General features: G+C 41.5%; 1 protein-coding gene across 1 annotated transcript in view; it reads right to left on the bottom strand.

Moving 5' to 3' along the window:
• Nucleotides 1–5,003, bottom strand: part of LOC104076346 (protein shisa-1-like) — a 10,552-nt gene extending 5,549 nt beyond the window's left edge. The window contains exons 1-2 of the mRNA XM_009577175.1: nt 4,905–5,003; nt 2,144–2,275 (exon numbers count right to left, since the gene is read on the bottom strand). Coding sequence (XP_009575470.1) covers nt 2,144–2,275; nt 4,905–5,003 — 231 coding nt within the window. The remainder of the gene's footprint in view (nt 1–2,143; nt 2,276–4,904) is intronic.
• Between the last annotated feature and the right edge of the window lie 11,767 nt (nt 5,004–16,770).

The following is a 16,770-nucleotide window of genomic DNA, read 5'->3' as shown; positions in this document are numbered from 1 at the left end:
CTGGGACTGGCAGGGCAGAAGAATCATGGTAGGAGCCAAGACTCAGGAAAGATCGATGATTGTGATTTAGAGGGAAGAGGTGGGGACCAGCTGCCCAAGGCAGCTGGGATGGAGTGGAGGGGCCCACTGGCTGGAGACAAAGACTTGCTAGGCAAGTTTCGCTGGGGGATTTCTAAGCCCAAACCGTGAGCCTCATGGGACTGAAAAACAATGCTGTCTCATACCACTGAGCAGTTCTGTTCTCACTAAGCTGTTGAGGCCTGATTCTCTACTCACATTAGTGTAACGCAGCTGCAGGGAGCTACTCCTGGCACACAGGCTGGTGCTAGCAACTGAGAGTCCCATAGAGCAGTCTCCTCATTCTGGCTCTGTATAATGCAGACAGGTAGCTCCCTACAGCAACTGCTTGCTACCTGAAGATTTGTCCTTTAACAAGAGTCCCTTTATTAGTAATTATGGTAGTATTGCTTTATTAAGTTACAATTAAGGAAGTGAAGAACGCAGGAAAATAAAAGACAGTAATTCAGGATAGAGCCAGGAGGCCCATGTGCCAAGCTGATGGGCAAGCACACATCTTTCTCTGCATGTCATTACTGGAGGTTGATTAGTGAAGGGTTGTCATCCCTGAACCAGGGGACATGCTGTGGATACTTACTTAGCAAAATCCATGCTCTGCCATTGTAATGAGGAAAATACAGGAGAAGCTAATAATTACTTGAGTGTTTAATGTAATGAAGAAGAGAAAGCTGCAGTATCAACTGTTTTCTGAAGATACAGATTTAAACCTGATGTCAGGTTTTCTTTTGTGATGTGGTACTGAGGTGTCCTTATGTTATTGAGAAAATAGCTCTCTGTAATGTAGGCTTGCATGACTTCATCTGTTCTTTAAATGCTTTGGCCAGGTTTTGGGTGAAAACAGACTACATAGTCAACAACTTTAGTATCTGTAAAAATGTACCCTGCCTCTGCAGAAGAAAACTAGCAGACCTGTAAGCTTATAAGTTTAAAAAGGGACACAATCTCCACATGTTTTATATAGAAACAGTTACTGCCTATTAAAAACCTGTTGGTTGGCTTTAGCGCTGTGTGCTTATGTGAGCAGTGTCCTGCTGATGCGTGGCTTTACTTTATCAACACGAGTGCAGATAAGAACGATGCCAGAGCAGGAACTATGGAGCATTAGGAACAGAGGGTGCTGGCTGGAGTAGGCAGCTCTGCTTAGGACTGGAGAGCTCTCCAATTTACTTCTTTTTTTTTCTTCTTTTTAGGCAGTTTAGCTTTTTTCAAGTGAGCTGCAAATTTAACTGAGTGTCAATTTCAGAAATATTCACAAAGCTTCCACAGCAAAAAAAAGAAGGAAGAAAAAGACAACAAACATGTTAGCATTCTGCTTTGAGAGGTGCATGAAAAAGAAGACACCTCTATCTTTGATCTATATATACAGTTACAACAGTTTTTGTGTATACCTAAACAGTCCCACATGATCCACGTGTAATTGTGTAATTAGATAAATGTGACTTACCTAGTCACAAAAATCTAAATGGAGCCTGTATTTTACATTCTCATTTGCTAGGTTGCCACTTCTTTAAAAACAAGACCAAGAAATATTAAAACCAGTCAGTACTGTTCATCTTCCTCAGCAAAGAGAATAGGACAGAGGTGGCTCACATCAGTGGATTTAAGACCATTAGTCCTTTTTTGGGGCATTATTTTTTGACTGAACCAGCAATTTCCAACAGACTTAAGTAAAAATTCAGGTCTTAAATTTTCCTTGAGTTAGACTTTGACAGCCCCTTCACTCCTGGTTATTTTCCTTCTTTCCTCCTCCCAACTACATGTCTGTTTTCTGCTTCCTGAAGAGCTAGCCTCATTTCTGCACTTTTCTAACACAAGAGAAGTCTTTCGAGGGAGGAAATTAGGTGTTCACGTGTTCCCTGCTGGGCTCTTCCCTCTTGAATGAGCCTCTTCTTGATGTCAGCAAAAAGCTGGACAGTCCAATGGCCCTCCTCACCTAAAAAGACAAACCACCTATTGCAAGCGGTTACTAGAAAAGAGAAAGGCAGAACTTAATTGAGATGGTGATTTAGAGAGGTGTGCTTTTTGAACGGTTGTTCAGCCTGAATGCTCTTGATTGTTCATATACAATAGGCCTGATTTTCAAGAGGGGACGAGTCCTCGTAGCTTCACTGGGAGCCAGCAGGAGCTGCCGGAGCTCCGTCTGTGTAAAGGTCAGGCCCAGGCGGTGCTGAACAATGCTTGCCGTTGCAGATGGAACCTAAGAATCAAACACAGGAAGAGTTAAGCCAAACTTTCATTGCCAACTCAAATCACAATGTGTTTGGAGTTCAAACAAGTCTGGATTTTTTTTTTATTTAGTTAGTTTTAAGTTTTTCTTTCTTTTTTGAGATGCAGCTGCTTCAGGGTTTAAAGGATTAGAAGCCTGAAATGCTGGAAATCTCACAGGAAGACCTGCTTTTAAAATCTCCAGCTCTGAATTGGATGAATGTCTGACCCCTTGGGCTCTTATTATTTTCTGTTGAATTTTTCTGCAGTAGGCATTTTCTAGCTAAGTATAAAAGACTGCTATCAAAGGCTTGGCGTTTATATCGGAACTGAAGTCAAGTCACTGAGAAGTATCATGACAGCTTGAATCACGCTTCATAAGCTTAACTGAAGGTCTTTGCAAGCATTTGGGTTCATCAGAGCATGGCCAGGAATAAGTCCTGACAGGGTGTCTGTTAGGCTGTGGAACAGCAATTCCATTGGTATTTCTGTGTGTGTATTACCTGTTAGTCAAGGAAACTGTGCAAGGTGCTGTATAAAATAATACGGAAATAGTTTCTGCCCTGAGTTGCTAATAGTCTTCATGTGAGGCATTCTGACTGAGGAGACATACAATGAAACAGTGGGACTACGGACCAGCAGTGAGGTCAGCTTACTTGTGAGCTACAATTGTCCATGTGTTGCGGGTCAGCACAGCAGACCATGCCTTTGAGGAGGAGCTAGCTCTGTGAGTATTTAGTTACAAAGACCTTTTCTCAAACAGGACAATGGAAAGCGCAAAAAACCCATAGCCTTATCACTGAAGTTTTAACAAGCTGGAGGCTTGCTATGGATTAACAGGGAATCGGAATGAACATTTTCATAGCGATTGAGAGATGGTAGAAAAGGTGAAGACTAGTCATGAAGATTTTGGAAACTGAGGAAAAGTCTGTGAAGTTGCTGAAAATAAAGAAAAGAAACTTAAGCTTGATAGGAAAAAGAATAAGGAGTCACCAGGGAAGGCTCAAAGAGAGGGGTAAGCAGACAGAATAGGGTTATATTTATCAAGGTGATAACCATAACAATATGTTGAAAGTCTGGCAGTGCTTCTCCTAAGAACACTTGAAACACTGAAAATAAAGACAAAAAAATTACTAGATAATTTCATGCAGGAACACATCCTTAAGCAAAGAAGATGGGGTAAGGTAGACGCCTTTCTAAATCACTTTCCTTTTTAAATTTCTATAGAAGCAAGGCGATGTAGTAACTGGAGCTTTGGGCCCCAACAGCTGTAAGTTCCAGATTTCAGTCAGTCCCAGAGAAAGGAAGACAGACACACAGAAAATATGCAAACCAGCAAAGAGGCAATTCTTTCAAAAACACCATGTCACCTAAGGGTTTTCAGAAGGCAGTTAAGGCGCGTGATGACTGACCTAGAACAGGTCAGTCCCAGTGCTGTACTTAGACTGTAGGCACTGTGTTGGGGATTAAATTAAGCAATGGTTTAGATGTCCATTGCAAGATTCATTCTTCTATTTCTTGGTATAAGTCTTCATAGTGTTTTCTGGTTACTGCTTGTTTCTTTCTTGAAATTACTTTGATGTCTCCTGCGATTGTCTCTCTTGACACTTTCTTACATTCTGCAGACGCAAGTTGTGATCTGCTTGGCAGTTCTGCAATTGCTCTGACACTTGAGAGAAACCTTATATGCCATCAGTCACTTATCGCTGCTTTGAATTTGCTGGCAGACCCTGTGCCACTCATACATTCACTGTGGAATTGGCTTTATCTTCGCTGGCTTGTGGTTTGGGGACCACCTGTCACAATCCCTCATTTTAATCCTTTTTTTTTGTGATTGCACTGGCAAGATTCATCACACCATAGCACAGGGGTAGTCTGCAATAACTGGTGTGGATGTCTCAGATTAAAAACCGTGAAACTGTGCCTTGAGGAGCAAGGGAAGACCCTGGAGATAATGCCTGTAAGCATGGGCTGCAGGCCCCCCCTACCTCCAGGCTATTTGTCCTGATTTCTCCCAGAACAATGTGTGAGCAAACCCTGTGAAGCTGAATGTTGTTTGTTGCTTCATTTTCAAATTACAGCTCTGCCACGCAGACTGTAATAAAAGCGGAACTCAACAGGATACACCACTGTGTGATACAACAGGGTCAAATCTTTTTCTGATGCCATTCTCTCCATTTCCCTCAAAGTTACATACGGGATGAATTTGGCCCTAGAGGTCTAAAATGTCCTGACAACACCCGTGTGAATACAAAGCAATGGCGTGAGTAGATCGGGGCGGGAAGGCAGCTGGGAAGTGCACTGAACTGCAAGCACTGGCATGTACAGTAAAACTGATCACTTGGAATTTACGCAAGGGGAAGTATTTGAAGAAGATAAACAGTAAACCAAACTGTTGCCCACACAGAACCTAAGCCCTTCTAGAAATTTAGAAAAGTTCAGTTCACTTAGTATTTTTACTATTTTACATTTCAGCTCCATGGCCATTAAAATAAGAGCTTCTCTGAATGATTTCTGAGTAGAAAAGGAAACAAAGTGGCCATGTTTTGCTATCCTTCAATGCCCAGGAAACAACAGAAAATGCTGCAGAAACAGGGTGTCCTCCCTGCCCTATTCATTACCAAGAGGTTCAGATCATTTAAAGAGGCATTGGTATTTCTGGATACTAAATCAAAGCCAAACCTCAGGGTGAACCTCTGAACCTCCTTCAGCTTGACCATTACTTCTTACAAGTGATGTTTCAGTTTTCATCTAATGCCAGAGAAAAGTCTTTCATTCTCCCCAGCTGGCATCAGAGATAAGGGACTAAATCCCCCAGACATTAAAACATCAAACGGTTCTGTCATGTGTTACTTTAGTCTCCTGCTCAAGGTCTTTTTCTTCTTCCCAACTGATGTCAGATGTAATGCAAAATAATCAGTGAGCAAAAAAAGAGTAGCAATTTAAACTGTGGCTTTGAAGTTCAACCCCTATTCTGGGCTGTTGCCCTTCATTTTCCAGCCATCTAAGAGGTGTCTGTCCTGAAGGGTTAACTCAGGCTGTTAGGCCACATCTACAATGGCTCATCTATTGCATCAGGGAATACTCTTAGGATGCACTAGGAATTGGTTGTGGGTCACAAAACTGCACTGCACTTTTGCTAAGATATCTCATTGCTGATCCTTTCGCCCCAAATGACCCCAAATTAATACCAGGATATGTTCATTCACATCGTAGTTTTGCTGGCGTAGCTGTTCCAGTCCCGTATCACACCTCAGTCGCAGCCTCGAGTACAGCAGCCATGTCAGCAAAGGTTTATAGTGTTGCCAGTTGTTAGCCAAGTGCCACACACATCAAGTGTGTGCTCCCAAGTGTGGGGCTCACTAACCAGACCTCACCTTACCTGTCACTTTGGCTTGAGCTGGTGATGTGCTTGGCTGCATCTCTCTTCAGTACCTTCTACCGTTAACTTCCAGTTGCCCCCCAACTCTGAAAACTACTTGTCAGCCTTGTGGGCTACTCGTACAGGAATTTTAGCACTTGGCCAGAGCCAGTCCCATGCCCTGTCCCTGCTCCCAACTCCTGATTGCTCACAACGTGCTCCTTAAATGACAATACCATTGGTGGGGTTTCACCATACAACAGAGAAAGCAGGGAAACATGGAGACCTGCACAGAGATCTCCACAAAGCTCTCCTCTTGGTGTTGGGAATGATGACAAATGAAGTGCTGCCAGGGACAGGAAGGAATGTGGCAAGCAGTCCTTCATGATGGAAATCTTCTTCTCCAGGAGCCAGCAGCCAGCAGCCAAAGCTAGAGATTGGTGTAGCTTTCTTGAACATCAAGCCTTGCAGAAGACTTCTCTTAAGCAGGTATCTGTTCTCACCCTGAATGACTGTGCATCAATTGCCACCATAACTGATAAGGCTTTTGCATACTCTGAGGAGATATTAGACCTTGTTTGGTTTATAGAACTAGTAAGCATCCTTATCTCTGCCAAGACACAACCCAGCGCAACACCAAGGTAAATAGGACAGGTGCAAGCAGTGGTTCGGCACTTCTACGGACTGATCAGCAACAACATGGCAGAAGCCTGAAAAGATACACCTCTCCTCTCAAAGAATACAGCTCTGATCTGGTGACTAAGCAATAAAATCCTCCCTGTGTTCTCTTCCCCCCGGAGGGTGCCAGTGACTGAGAAACCACCGGCCTCGGCAGCCCCTTGCAAGATTGCAGAGACCCCTCTACTCACCAAGTATCCTAATGAATGAGTGGAATACACATAGCTGATAAAATTTGCATTTACTTTTATCTCCCTCCTTGGAAGGAGAGAGATTATATGTTGACAGAGTTCAACAGAGCTGGCCACAAAGCCCCAGTGCAGGCACGGAGGTAATTTGAGAGAAACAGCCCCATTTTCTGTTCCAGCCATCAGCTGCACCCTTGCTGTGAGATGGTGAGAAGGGAAGTGGCCGACCCCCAGGGTATTTTCAGAATGCACAGCTTGCTTGTAGCTCTTGGTCACACTAAAGCATCTCTTTGTATTCTTAACCAACATTAACTTTAAGAGTCTTCTAAATTTCAAATTTATTTTCAAATTCCCCTATTCGAGCCAAGGGAAAATTTAAAGGGCCAGTTCCTCACCTGAAATAAGACTTTTCAACTTGATTAATCATCAGCTGAAGGTTTGGCCTAAAATCTTTTATTTCTTTGACGGAGAAGACAAAAATAGCCCATTTTTTTTCCATTTGCCATATGTATTCATCTGCCCCATTAGCAGCAACGGCAAATTTTACTACCTTTTTCTCCTGTTAGCTGTCTAGAAAGAGCAAAGCTAGGCAACACCAAGCTGGAACCTGTTTTGTCTTGCATGATATCCACATACGTATTACATGAATTTCAATTGCAAAACCAGCAGTGCAATTCCCTTGTTTTCAGATCAAGCCATCGATTGATCATATTCCCAGAGTCCCACTGAAAGTAACAAGGTTGCACATTTGAAATAAAGAGCACTATTTGGTCTGCATATCTTCATTAATTACTGGTGTCTGGGCTGAGTGTGCAGAAATAGCCGTGGGGTGAGTCCATCCCTTGACTTGTTACCTAGGCAAGTGTGATATGGACTTATGGACACTTAGTGGAGATAGAACTCTAGGATGAGATTTTATTTGTCTGTTTATTTTACAAAGTCACTTTTCACAGTAGAGTTTCACTTTGGTATTATAACAAATTCATGAGATCTGCTGTAATGTTAGGCAGAAATAACCTGCTGCATAGACAATCTGGTGGGACAGGAACAGGAAGACATGGCAGAGACAAGTGGAATTTTAAGACTAAAGAACCAGTCTTTAGCTGCTCAAGTGAGGCATATGTTATATATGAATTAATTTTTTAATCTCAGCTGGGTGACATTTTCCCAAATGCAGAAGTGTCACCGATTCATTGTGATTGGCACACTCCCCAGAAGAGGATATTGCCAGTAAGGGCTGATGACATGTTAGGTCAGGACTGCAGTGCACTGTTGAGCCTTGAGACTGAAATAAGGGCTGTTGCAAGTCAGGGTTGAGTTTGCAGAACTGCGTGGGGGCAGCTTGCGCTGTGTTCTGAACACATCACTAAAAAACACTGATGGCATTTCTGACACAAACAGCACGTGTATAAAACCTCCACTCTGGCAGTTTCTCCTCTGGTTCAGGTGGTTAAACTGAACTTGAGGCTTTTAGTTTTACTAACTGAAACATACAATTGATAATTTGTCTCACAAGGGAAACTCAGGGTGGACTGCAATAATTTGTTTTATTCTCTCCATATGACCCTGAAGTCAGAGGAGCAAGAAGCAGAAAGACGTCCCATGCATTTTAGAGCCAACAGAGTGGCTCCTATTCTACCTGCAGCTGTAGGTGTGTAGCTGGCACTTCTCTGGGGGCTGGCACCCCTTGCAGGTAACTGAAATAACTCCAGCAACCTTTGGTAGCCTGAAATAACTCCAGCAACCGCTGGAGATGTGGCTAGCTCAGAATCAGGAAGCTGATCCTCTATGCACATCCCTCCTTGGCCATAGCAGAGGAGAGAGGGTTCAAGAAAAGAAAATCATAGTAAAATCCAACTAAATTCAAACAAAAGAGATCTGGTAGAACATCCTTCCAGCACACGATTGTTTCCTATGGCATGTTGCCTAGTGCTCTGCTAGTAATCCTAAGTATGATAGATGAAGTTTGATATGCACAGTGACTGAGAAAAATTGCTCGTTGTCAGAACATCAGCAGCCAAGACAACAGCTATGTTTATTGACTTCCAAATTGCAGTATAATCTTAGTTATTGGTAAACCCAGTGTTGTCCAGCCTGATACTCTCTGTGGAAGCATAGCTAATGGCCTTATAGAAAGGATGGCCGCTCAGCTTCATACTGATCATGCATATTAAACCGTCACTGTAACACATTGAAGTATTGCTGTACCATTTTTTTAAGAACTGATGTTCTTCCTCTCTGTCTTTAAATTGCTCTGGTTTGAGGTCTTATAGCCAAAAGCGATCAACAGATAAAATCCACAAATGTGCATATTAGAAAATGAAGGTATAACAGGAGAGTACAAGGAGAGTAAGAAATTATTCACACTAATGGAAATAATAGAATTACTAAAGGGAGTATCAGCTTTAGGCACACTATGCTCCCAGTGGCACCTCTACTTCTAAAAGCTGCATCTGTGGCAAGTGGCTGCAGACATACTGTGGGATCCAGCTCGGTCTCAAGCTTCCTATCAGGGGATCCATGTGTCCTGAAACACGGGTGAGAAGGAACACAAGGACGACGCGTGTGTGCCTTCAAGGCAGGGCAGTACCTCCAGCGTATGGACGTGAGGGGATGTGTGTGGCTGTCATCTGGAGACAGAAGTCTGCCTGCATACTGTTAAGCAATACCTTAACTATGGCAGAACTGGAGATAGAAGCATGACTAACAGATTAAATAGGATAAATTAAGGTAACTCTGGTTACTTTTGTTACTAAACTCTTTTTTTCCTTAAGAGGTTATAAATAACTCAGAAAGCTGCCTAGAAGAAAAGCAATACAGCCCACTACAGAAACTTTTCTGAGAATTAAAAAAAAAATGTAAGAAGGGAGAAAGGACTTCAGAATTTCCCAGATCGGTAGTCTCAATAGGAGAAATGGTAATAAAAGTCTAAATGACATCAACACAGTTTCATTCATGGACTCTCAATGAAAGGAGTGACATCTGAAATAATTTATTTTCTTAAATTATACTAGGTCAGCATTTATGTAGGCAAAAGAAAAACTTTAGGCTTCCATTTGGAAAACAAATACTACGATGGAATAAGATCTTGGCTGGGCAAATATCTGCAGTTTAATGAGAGCTCAGTATAAATTCTTACACAGATTTATTTATTCTCATACTGGGATGTTTCCATCAGATTGCACAAGCACTGCTGGCGAAATTGTAGGAAGGAAGATTTGGAATCTGTTTTGCAATCTTGTACACAAATAGCCTGGGCAGACTAAAACTTTTGTTCAGTACAGTATTTTGTTTAATGTTACAAAATACAGAGTGATTGGTAGCAAATTATAAATATTACCAAAGCATTTCTCACTGGACTGAATTTCTTGCTGGAAAGAGAAACATTAAGTTCTCCCTGCAAGGGGATTTCTTAGGAACAGGTAATTTCAAAATAGCTCCCAAAGCCATAAAGGGGTAGATTCTGTCTAGCATCCGAGATGTACTGAGCGTTGAAGTATTTATAAGGAAGGTAATTATGTGTTTTGTGAATAAAGAGTAGAAAGATGAGAAATCCACAGCTAAGGTACAAACTGATTAGTTCTCTGTTTTGTACGTGCACGATCTTGTGAAAGGGAGGTTGATGAAGAAAGAAAGAAGGAACATCAGTGTCACACACGATTTTGAACATCTTAGTAAGAGGATTTAAGGTTTATGATTTTTTTTTCTTCATTCAGTACAGTTTTGTTTCCAAAATGATCATACTCCTTTCCTCTGAGGCTCCTGAGCTACATTCACTAAAGATGTGTCTGGCATAGTTCACGGTGCCCAGTGTACCCTGTAGCGTGCTAGGAATAACTTATCAACGGACTGGCTTAGGGGAAGCTCTTTGCTTTTGAAATGTTAAGTGAAACAAATGTTACAGACTAGCTTTATTATACAGATCCTGAAATCCGAACAAAATAAAAAACTGCTTTTCATCTGTTTGAAAAGAAACTTTATTGGATTTTTCCTCAACTTTGATTTGTTCTTCAGTTAAAATCTTCATCCATGGGGCTGAAAGGTCATTTTTTTCTGCTTTGTGCATCTTTTTGTTTTTCATTTAAACCTTGTAGAGAATTGACTAAGCTAGGATGGTCCAAGAAAATTAAATACGAGCTCTAGACCTAGGCTTGCTCTGCTGATGAGCAATTTAATTGCTGTGGCCTTTAAAGAATTTTCAGCAGAAGAGAGAAAAAAGAAAGAGGAAAGATTTCTTCTGAAAGCAAACTGAAAAGAATTTGCTTTACAGTGTTGGGTCAGGTACGTGCTGCTGGTCTGTCAAAGCTAATTAAGTTCTAAGCCAGCCATATTTTTTTATATAGACTACATTATAGTCTCCTTCTTCTTCTGGAAGGCATATGGTCTCATTAGCATGACAAAGTAGTAGTTGCACAGAGTATATTAAGTGTAAAGAAGAATTCTACCTTTAAGTGTCAAGGCTAAATTTTGCTACATATCTTATTAAGATTAAAAAAAAAAACCCCGAGGACTTTCTTGTGTGACTCTTTCTCCATATTCTTTTCTATTTGCCTAGGCAGGTATCTTACACATTCATCCCGCTGCTAACATAGTAATCACTGATGTGAGCACCTACCTAACTCTTCCGAAGCTTTTACCATAGGAAGTTACCAGCACTCCTGCCTGTTCAAAAAAGATTGTCTCAGTAAGGGCATGGTAAATAGTGGGACATATGTGCCAAAGTTCCCTAAGTGGAACTATCTGGGTATCCATTGTGTTTCTCTTCTGAGATTTCATATTGAAGAGAAAGTATGGGAAAAGTGAGAAATGGAAGTTGTTAGTAACTGTGTTTATTTTCTGACAATATAAGTACAAACCAGTTCTTACGAACTGGAATGACATTATCCAGGGGCAACAAGGTTCTGCTTGTGGGTGGGTGATGCAATGGGCTTTTCAAACCAATTTGTCATCTTGAGTTGAGGATGATAGTGCCAGACGAGCAGTGGATGAGTAAACATGATAGGTTTGCAAATAACAGTACAGACCTATATCTGATAAACGCTTTCTGTTCTACAATTTCCAGTGACTCTACAAGTGTGAGCCAGCTGGCTGCTGTTTTCTTCATCTTGCATGGGTTTTTTGTCCGAGGGCATGAAAAGAGGCCTATGCTTCTTCACACTATGGAGTTTGTCACTACTTCTTGGTAGCTAAGAGTGCAAAGAGTTGCTGGACAAATTGCCCTCTGTCAAGTTTGCTTTTAGAGTGTCCTTGAAGGATTTGATTAGACAACCACATATTATTTTTTCAGTTCACTGTAGAGAAACATTCATGCTTATCTACCCACATACCAACTTTAATAGATGTTCAGTCAGCACTAGGCAGGACTTTGTCATTGGACAGTATTGTCCAACAGGCTGATCAAGAGATGAATGGGATACACCAGTCTTCACCGCTTCTTCCATTGCTCTTCAGTTAAAGCAGTCGTGCGACACCTAAGTTAAAAAGATGACTTTGAAGAGACTCTATTCCCTGCAGCAGCCCCAAAATTAAGATTGCTTTCTTTAACAACAAGACAGCCCTCACACAGCACATTACAGAGCAATGTGCTTGGCCTTAAGGGTTCCTATGGGTGTGGAGTGCACAAGAATAAAATCCATTCACATGGCGCTGGGACTATTGGAACAAGACTGGCCAGGCCACGTGAAACCAGTGTGGTGGTAACTGATATGGATGGATGTGAGGATTCCTCCAGTGCTGGACTACCCTACATGGGCTGGTACCGGTGTTTGCAAATTCTCAGGCAGATCTAGGCAAAGGACAGCAGGGAGCGGAGACAGGACTGGAGCCATTGTCATGCCCAGCCCTGGGGATGCTGTTGCTGGTATCGTTATTTCCCTCCCTACCCCTTCACCCTTCTCCAATATTTTTTCCAGCTTTTTTCTGGAAGCCGTTTTGACCCTGTCAGCAGTGAACAGAGATGGCATGGAAGTTCTGGGATGATATTCCTTGGGAATATAACCTAACAAAGCACCTTGCAACTTAGAACCAGTGCACACTGGAACAGGGAAACATGGCTCATGGGCAACTCTCTTCAGAAAGATCAAGGAGCCCCACTGGAAGAAGGTATGGGTTGGCTGACCTTAGAGATAGCAGGAAAAACATACACATTCAGTTTGCCTTCCCCTGAAGTTTGCCATTGTCCCTATACATAAAACCAACAAAGATTTCACCAGACTATATTATATTTTGAATGTATAAGTACAAAGTCATCTTGTGTCATTTGCTATCACTCAGTGAGTTTAAGCGCTCCACACACTGCTGGTGACAAATAACCTGCAATTGTTCATCTTTGTTCCCTAGGGTGCTTTCCCTGACAATGGGATGACTCAACTCAGTAATGTTGACTAGATGAGCACATCATTTCACAATAAAATAATCAGTCACTTTTTTAAAAAGGGCAAATTTATGCAGCCACTTGGAAGAAAAAAGCAAAGTGCAGCCTAAAATTCTTTTTATTTGGAGTGGGAAATGAAGCATGAGTAAGATGATTAGAACTGTAATTAAACAAGAGAGTCAAATCCACAGATATGTACAACATACAGAAGGAGGCTCTTGGAGAGACAGCATAGAAGAATCCTAAAGTATTTTTTCCACTGCAAGCCCTAGGGACATCCCTCCTTAATTTGATCTCTAACAAGAAGCTATCTCCAGAAGTCCCTCTGTTTACCCTTGAATAAAAGCTGGGCCTCAGGAAAAGGTCTAGCTAATTTTCTTCCTAAAAAGATACTGCATACATAGCGCATGCATAGATACTGAAATTTGAGCTTCATTACAAATGGGGAAAAAACAATTTTCTAAGTATGGCAGAGGAAAACCCCAGAGAAGATTCTATCTGCAGCCAAGTAAAGCTTGAATTTGGCTCCAGTCCTGAATTATATGCCTTTCTGTCATTTGCCAAACACCATCTCGGTTCTCCAGATGCTGCTAACATCCTAATATCATACTGCATTTAAGGACCATCCCTGCTCTCCTTCCCTGTATTATACAGTTCTTGGCATGTTTTCAATAGCTTTCCTAAACCCACATCCAAATTCACTCTGATAGGTTTCAATAGCTTGTTGAGAGGCAGATAATGCATTGTCACTATGGATTGAGTCCTGTCTCAAACAAAGAATAACTCAATTTCATCAAAGAAAAATAGTTAGGAATAAATTTGGCACTGCTAACAAGCTTGACTGGGTCAGAGCTTTGTGTGCCGGTCCAAAGAGTTTAAGACCCTAAAACATATTAGTATTGCAAAAAATATTCTATTCAGTCTCTCTGCCATACATATTTTAATGTGCTAGGTCACTTGTATTTTATTAGATCATGTCTTATACTAGAGGAAGAGTACCCGTCAGATCCTTATAAAGTACCGGCTCTGCTTTGCCTCTAATTCAATATGATCTCTTTTTTTCTATTGTGTAAGAGGTCTCCGTGCCCCTACCCGTTTCCAGATGTAGCAAGACAGACAGCCAAATTCAGCCCTGAGCTAACCTAGCGCAATGCCAAGGGGAAGACAGCCATTCCCAGCTCTCGGTCATTGATTCATTCATGCAGAGCTTTAATCCAACCGGCAGCCCAGTGTGCAATGGAAGCTGTTAAAAAAAAGTTGCAGGAAACAACTTTCCCACTTGACAGCAGGGCGAGGGAGAATAGCTCTGTGGCCTTAGGGAAGCCCAGGATCTGTGATGTTTGAAGACTGAGGGGCTTTATTCTTCACAAACAGAGATAGACACATACTGCAAAACATTATCTACAGAGATTTGTTTGAAACTGTAAACACATCTGCTTTGGCCTTGCTCAGACTTCTCTCACAGTCCCATTCCATGAATGTTCATGCAAGTGAGTTCTCCGTAACCCGGCTCTTTGCAAAAGTCAGATTTATATCTGTTGATTCTCAAGTTCAGGTAGCAAGTAAATTTTATATGAGCATGCTTTGTGATGTTCAGGAAGACTGTTCCTATTCAGGGGGTGGAAACAATACCACTTAATGATAAGACCATTAAAAACCAAGAAGTGCAGCTCAAATTGCAAGGCAATAAGCAAGAAGAATCTTGTAAAGTAATTTTGAGAAAAACAATGCATCTGAGAAACATCACCATCTGCTCCTAGCTATTCACTAGAAGAGAGAAGAAACTTCACTGTATGAGCTATTTGTTATGAAAGTATTCAGTTCAGTTCCAAGAGCAGCAAACCAGATGAAGCTATGTGTTCATCAGTTAGCTTCCTGAACTCTGCTGGAAGTGGACATAAGTGTCAGGCGATTTCATCAGAGTTGTTATGATGACATTTTGTTTTCTTTCCATTAAAAACATCTAGCCACAGCAACTGCAAAGGAAAAAAAAAACACTCTACTGAACATTTCCTTACCTCACATCTCCTTAGTGATTTTCCATCTCTGCAAGTGATGCTTTAATTAACTAAAAACCTTCTGACTCTAAGCAGGTTGGAGGTGCTGTCCCACAGCCCCATCACAGCATGGCTAGCAGATTATTAATCTAAAGCAAAGCAACACAACTGGGGAGTCTAAAAATACCAGGGACACCTGAGTTGCTCCATTTGATTGTACTGAATTTAGCGGAGAAGAGGGATGGTCCCTGCATGCAGATTGCTTGGTGCCTGTTCGTAGTCACAACCTCTTCTGCAGTGTAAAACCTTTTGAAAGGGAGATCAGGGGCTAGACTGGATTTTTGAATTACTTTAGCAGTATCACCTCAGAGGCAGCATATGTTGTGCTAGTCCTATGACTCCTTCAGTAGTACAAGGGATGAACTAATTGTGTTTTGTCAAGCATATCTCTTGATGTCCTATGATATGGAAGACATAAGTGCAGTACGGCATTGGCAACCAGGGGTTAGGAACCACTGCACTTGACCCAGATGCATGGCACTAAGAAGATTATCGCTGTCCAGGGGATGTCAGCAGAAAAAGGTGTAAGAAATGGTACAGACTTTTTCCATGAAGTATTTTCCGAACCTTCAGGGGAAACTCATTAGTTGCATAATACTGGGTCTCTTAGCAGAGGCTGTAATTATAATGATGCTGCAACTCATCACATAAGGACCCTGACACCACCTCATGATATCTAAACTCACTTTAAAAAATTTCCACTGAAGGGCCCTTTAGAATAAGGACAGTTCCAAGGGTTAAAGTGAAATTTGCAGGAGCCCGTACCCAGTTCTGCTTTCATGCTTCTCAGCAGCCTCATATTCTCTGAATTAAGCTACTTTTAAATTTTTCTTCTCTGGGAAGATACTTCAGAATCTATTTGCGACAGTCAAAATTCTAAAATATGGGCAAAAGCTGTGCTCCCTAAGGCTATTTCTTGAGACAGCTATTTCTTGAGTATCATTAAAGTGAGAAAAACAAACTCTGAAGGCCAAATTCATGCCTGGTGTCATTCAACTGACCTTAGCATCAGTGCACCAGCAATGGACTTGGCCATGCACATACATTATGCTGTCTGCTTACAAAATGACAGAATCCAGCATCTGGGCAGGACTACGTGCATACTGACTGGAACGGGTTATTGAATTGTATCTAAACCCACCATCTCAATGTATTTTTGGCACCATTTTCTTTATAACACTTGTAAACGAGGCTCCCTTTTCAACAGCCCCTTCGGCACTCATATTCCAGGAGCTTAGCAGTGTGGATGTCTAATAATGCCCCCTCCCATCCTTCACTCAATAAAAATGGCACAATAAATTGTTTTTTTCTCAAATGTTTCCCTCACAAAATGTATTTTTAATCCACATTACACAAGATTTCACTGTTTTGTTGATAGGGATTTACTGTGGTAGACTTTAGCTGCCTGTTAAACACTTCCTAAATGGTGAGTGACTAATAAAAATGAGATTACAGGAATTGCTTGGTGTGGGACACAACATACCTACAATTTACCTTTCCCTGCAAACTTAAGATCTTCAAACTGGTCTCCAGGTTGCAAAATAATTTTAGAAAGCCACTCTTCTATTAGTAGAAAGCCTATCAGTAACGTGACAGATTCGATGTCTGGGCGTTAACACCACTGAAAGCAAGTCTGATGGTGGCCTCCATATGAATGGCAGAATCAATGTTGATGTAAGGAACTCAGAGCAAGATCAAAAGAATTAGAGGTTCCTGTAGTACAGGGGGATTTCTGTAATAAATGTAACTTAAAATGACAGGAAAAAATCTGTAGTCTGGAGATGCTGTGAGCTGTACTTAGAAGTTCAGTGCAGGCTGTGACATTGTCTT

This window comes from Fulmarus glacialis, unplaced genomic scaffold (assembly GCF_000690835.1).
Source record: "Fulmarus glacialis isolate BGI_N327 unplaced genomic scaffold, ASM69083v1 scaffold28744, whole genome shotgun sequence".
NCBI lineage: Eukaryota > Metazoa > Chordata > Aves > Procellariiformes > Procellariidae > Fulmarus > Fulmarus glacialis.
The sequence above is the reverse complement of the archived record's forward strand: the minus strand, read 5'-3'. Positions and strand labels throughout refer to the sequence as shown.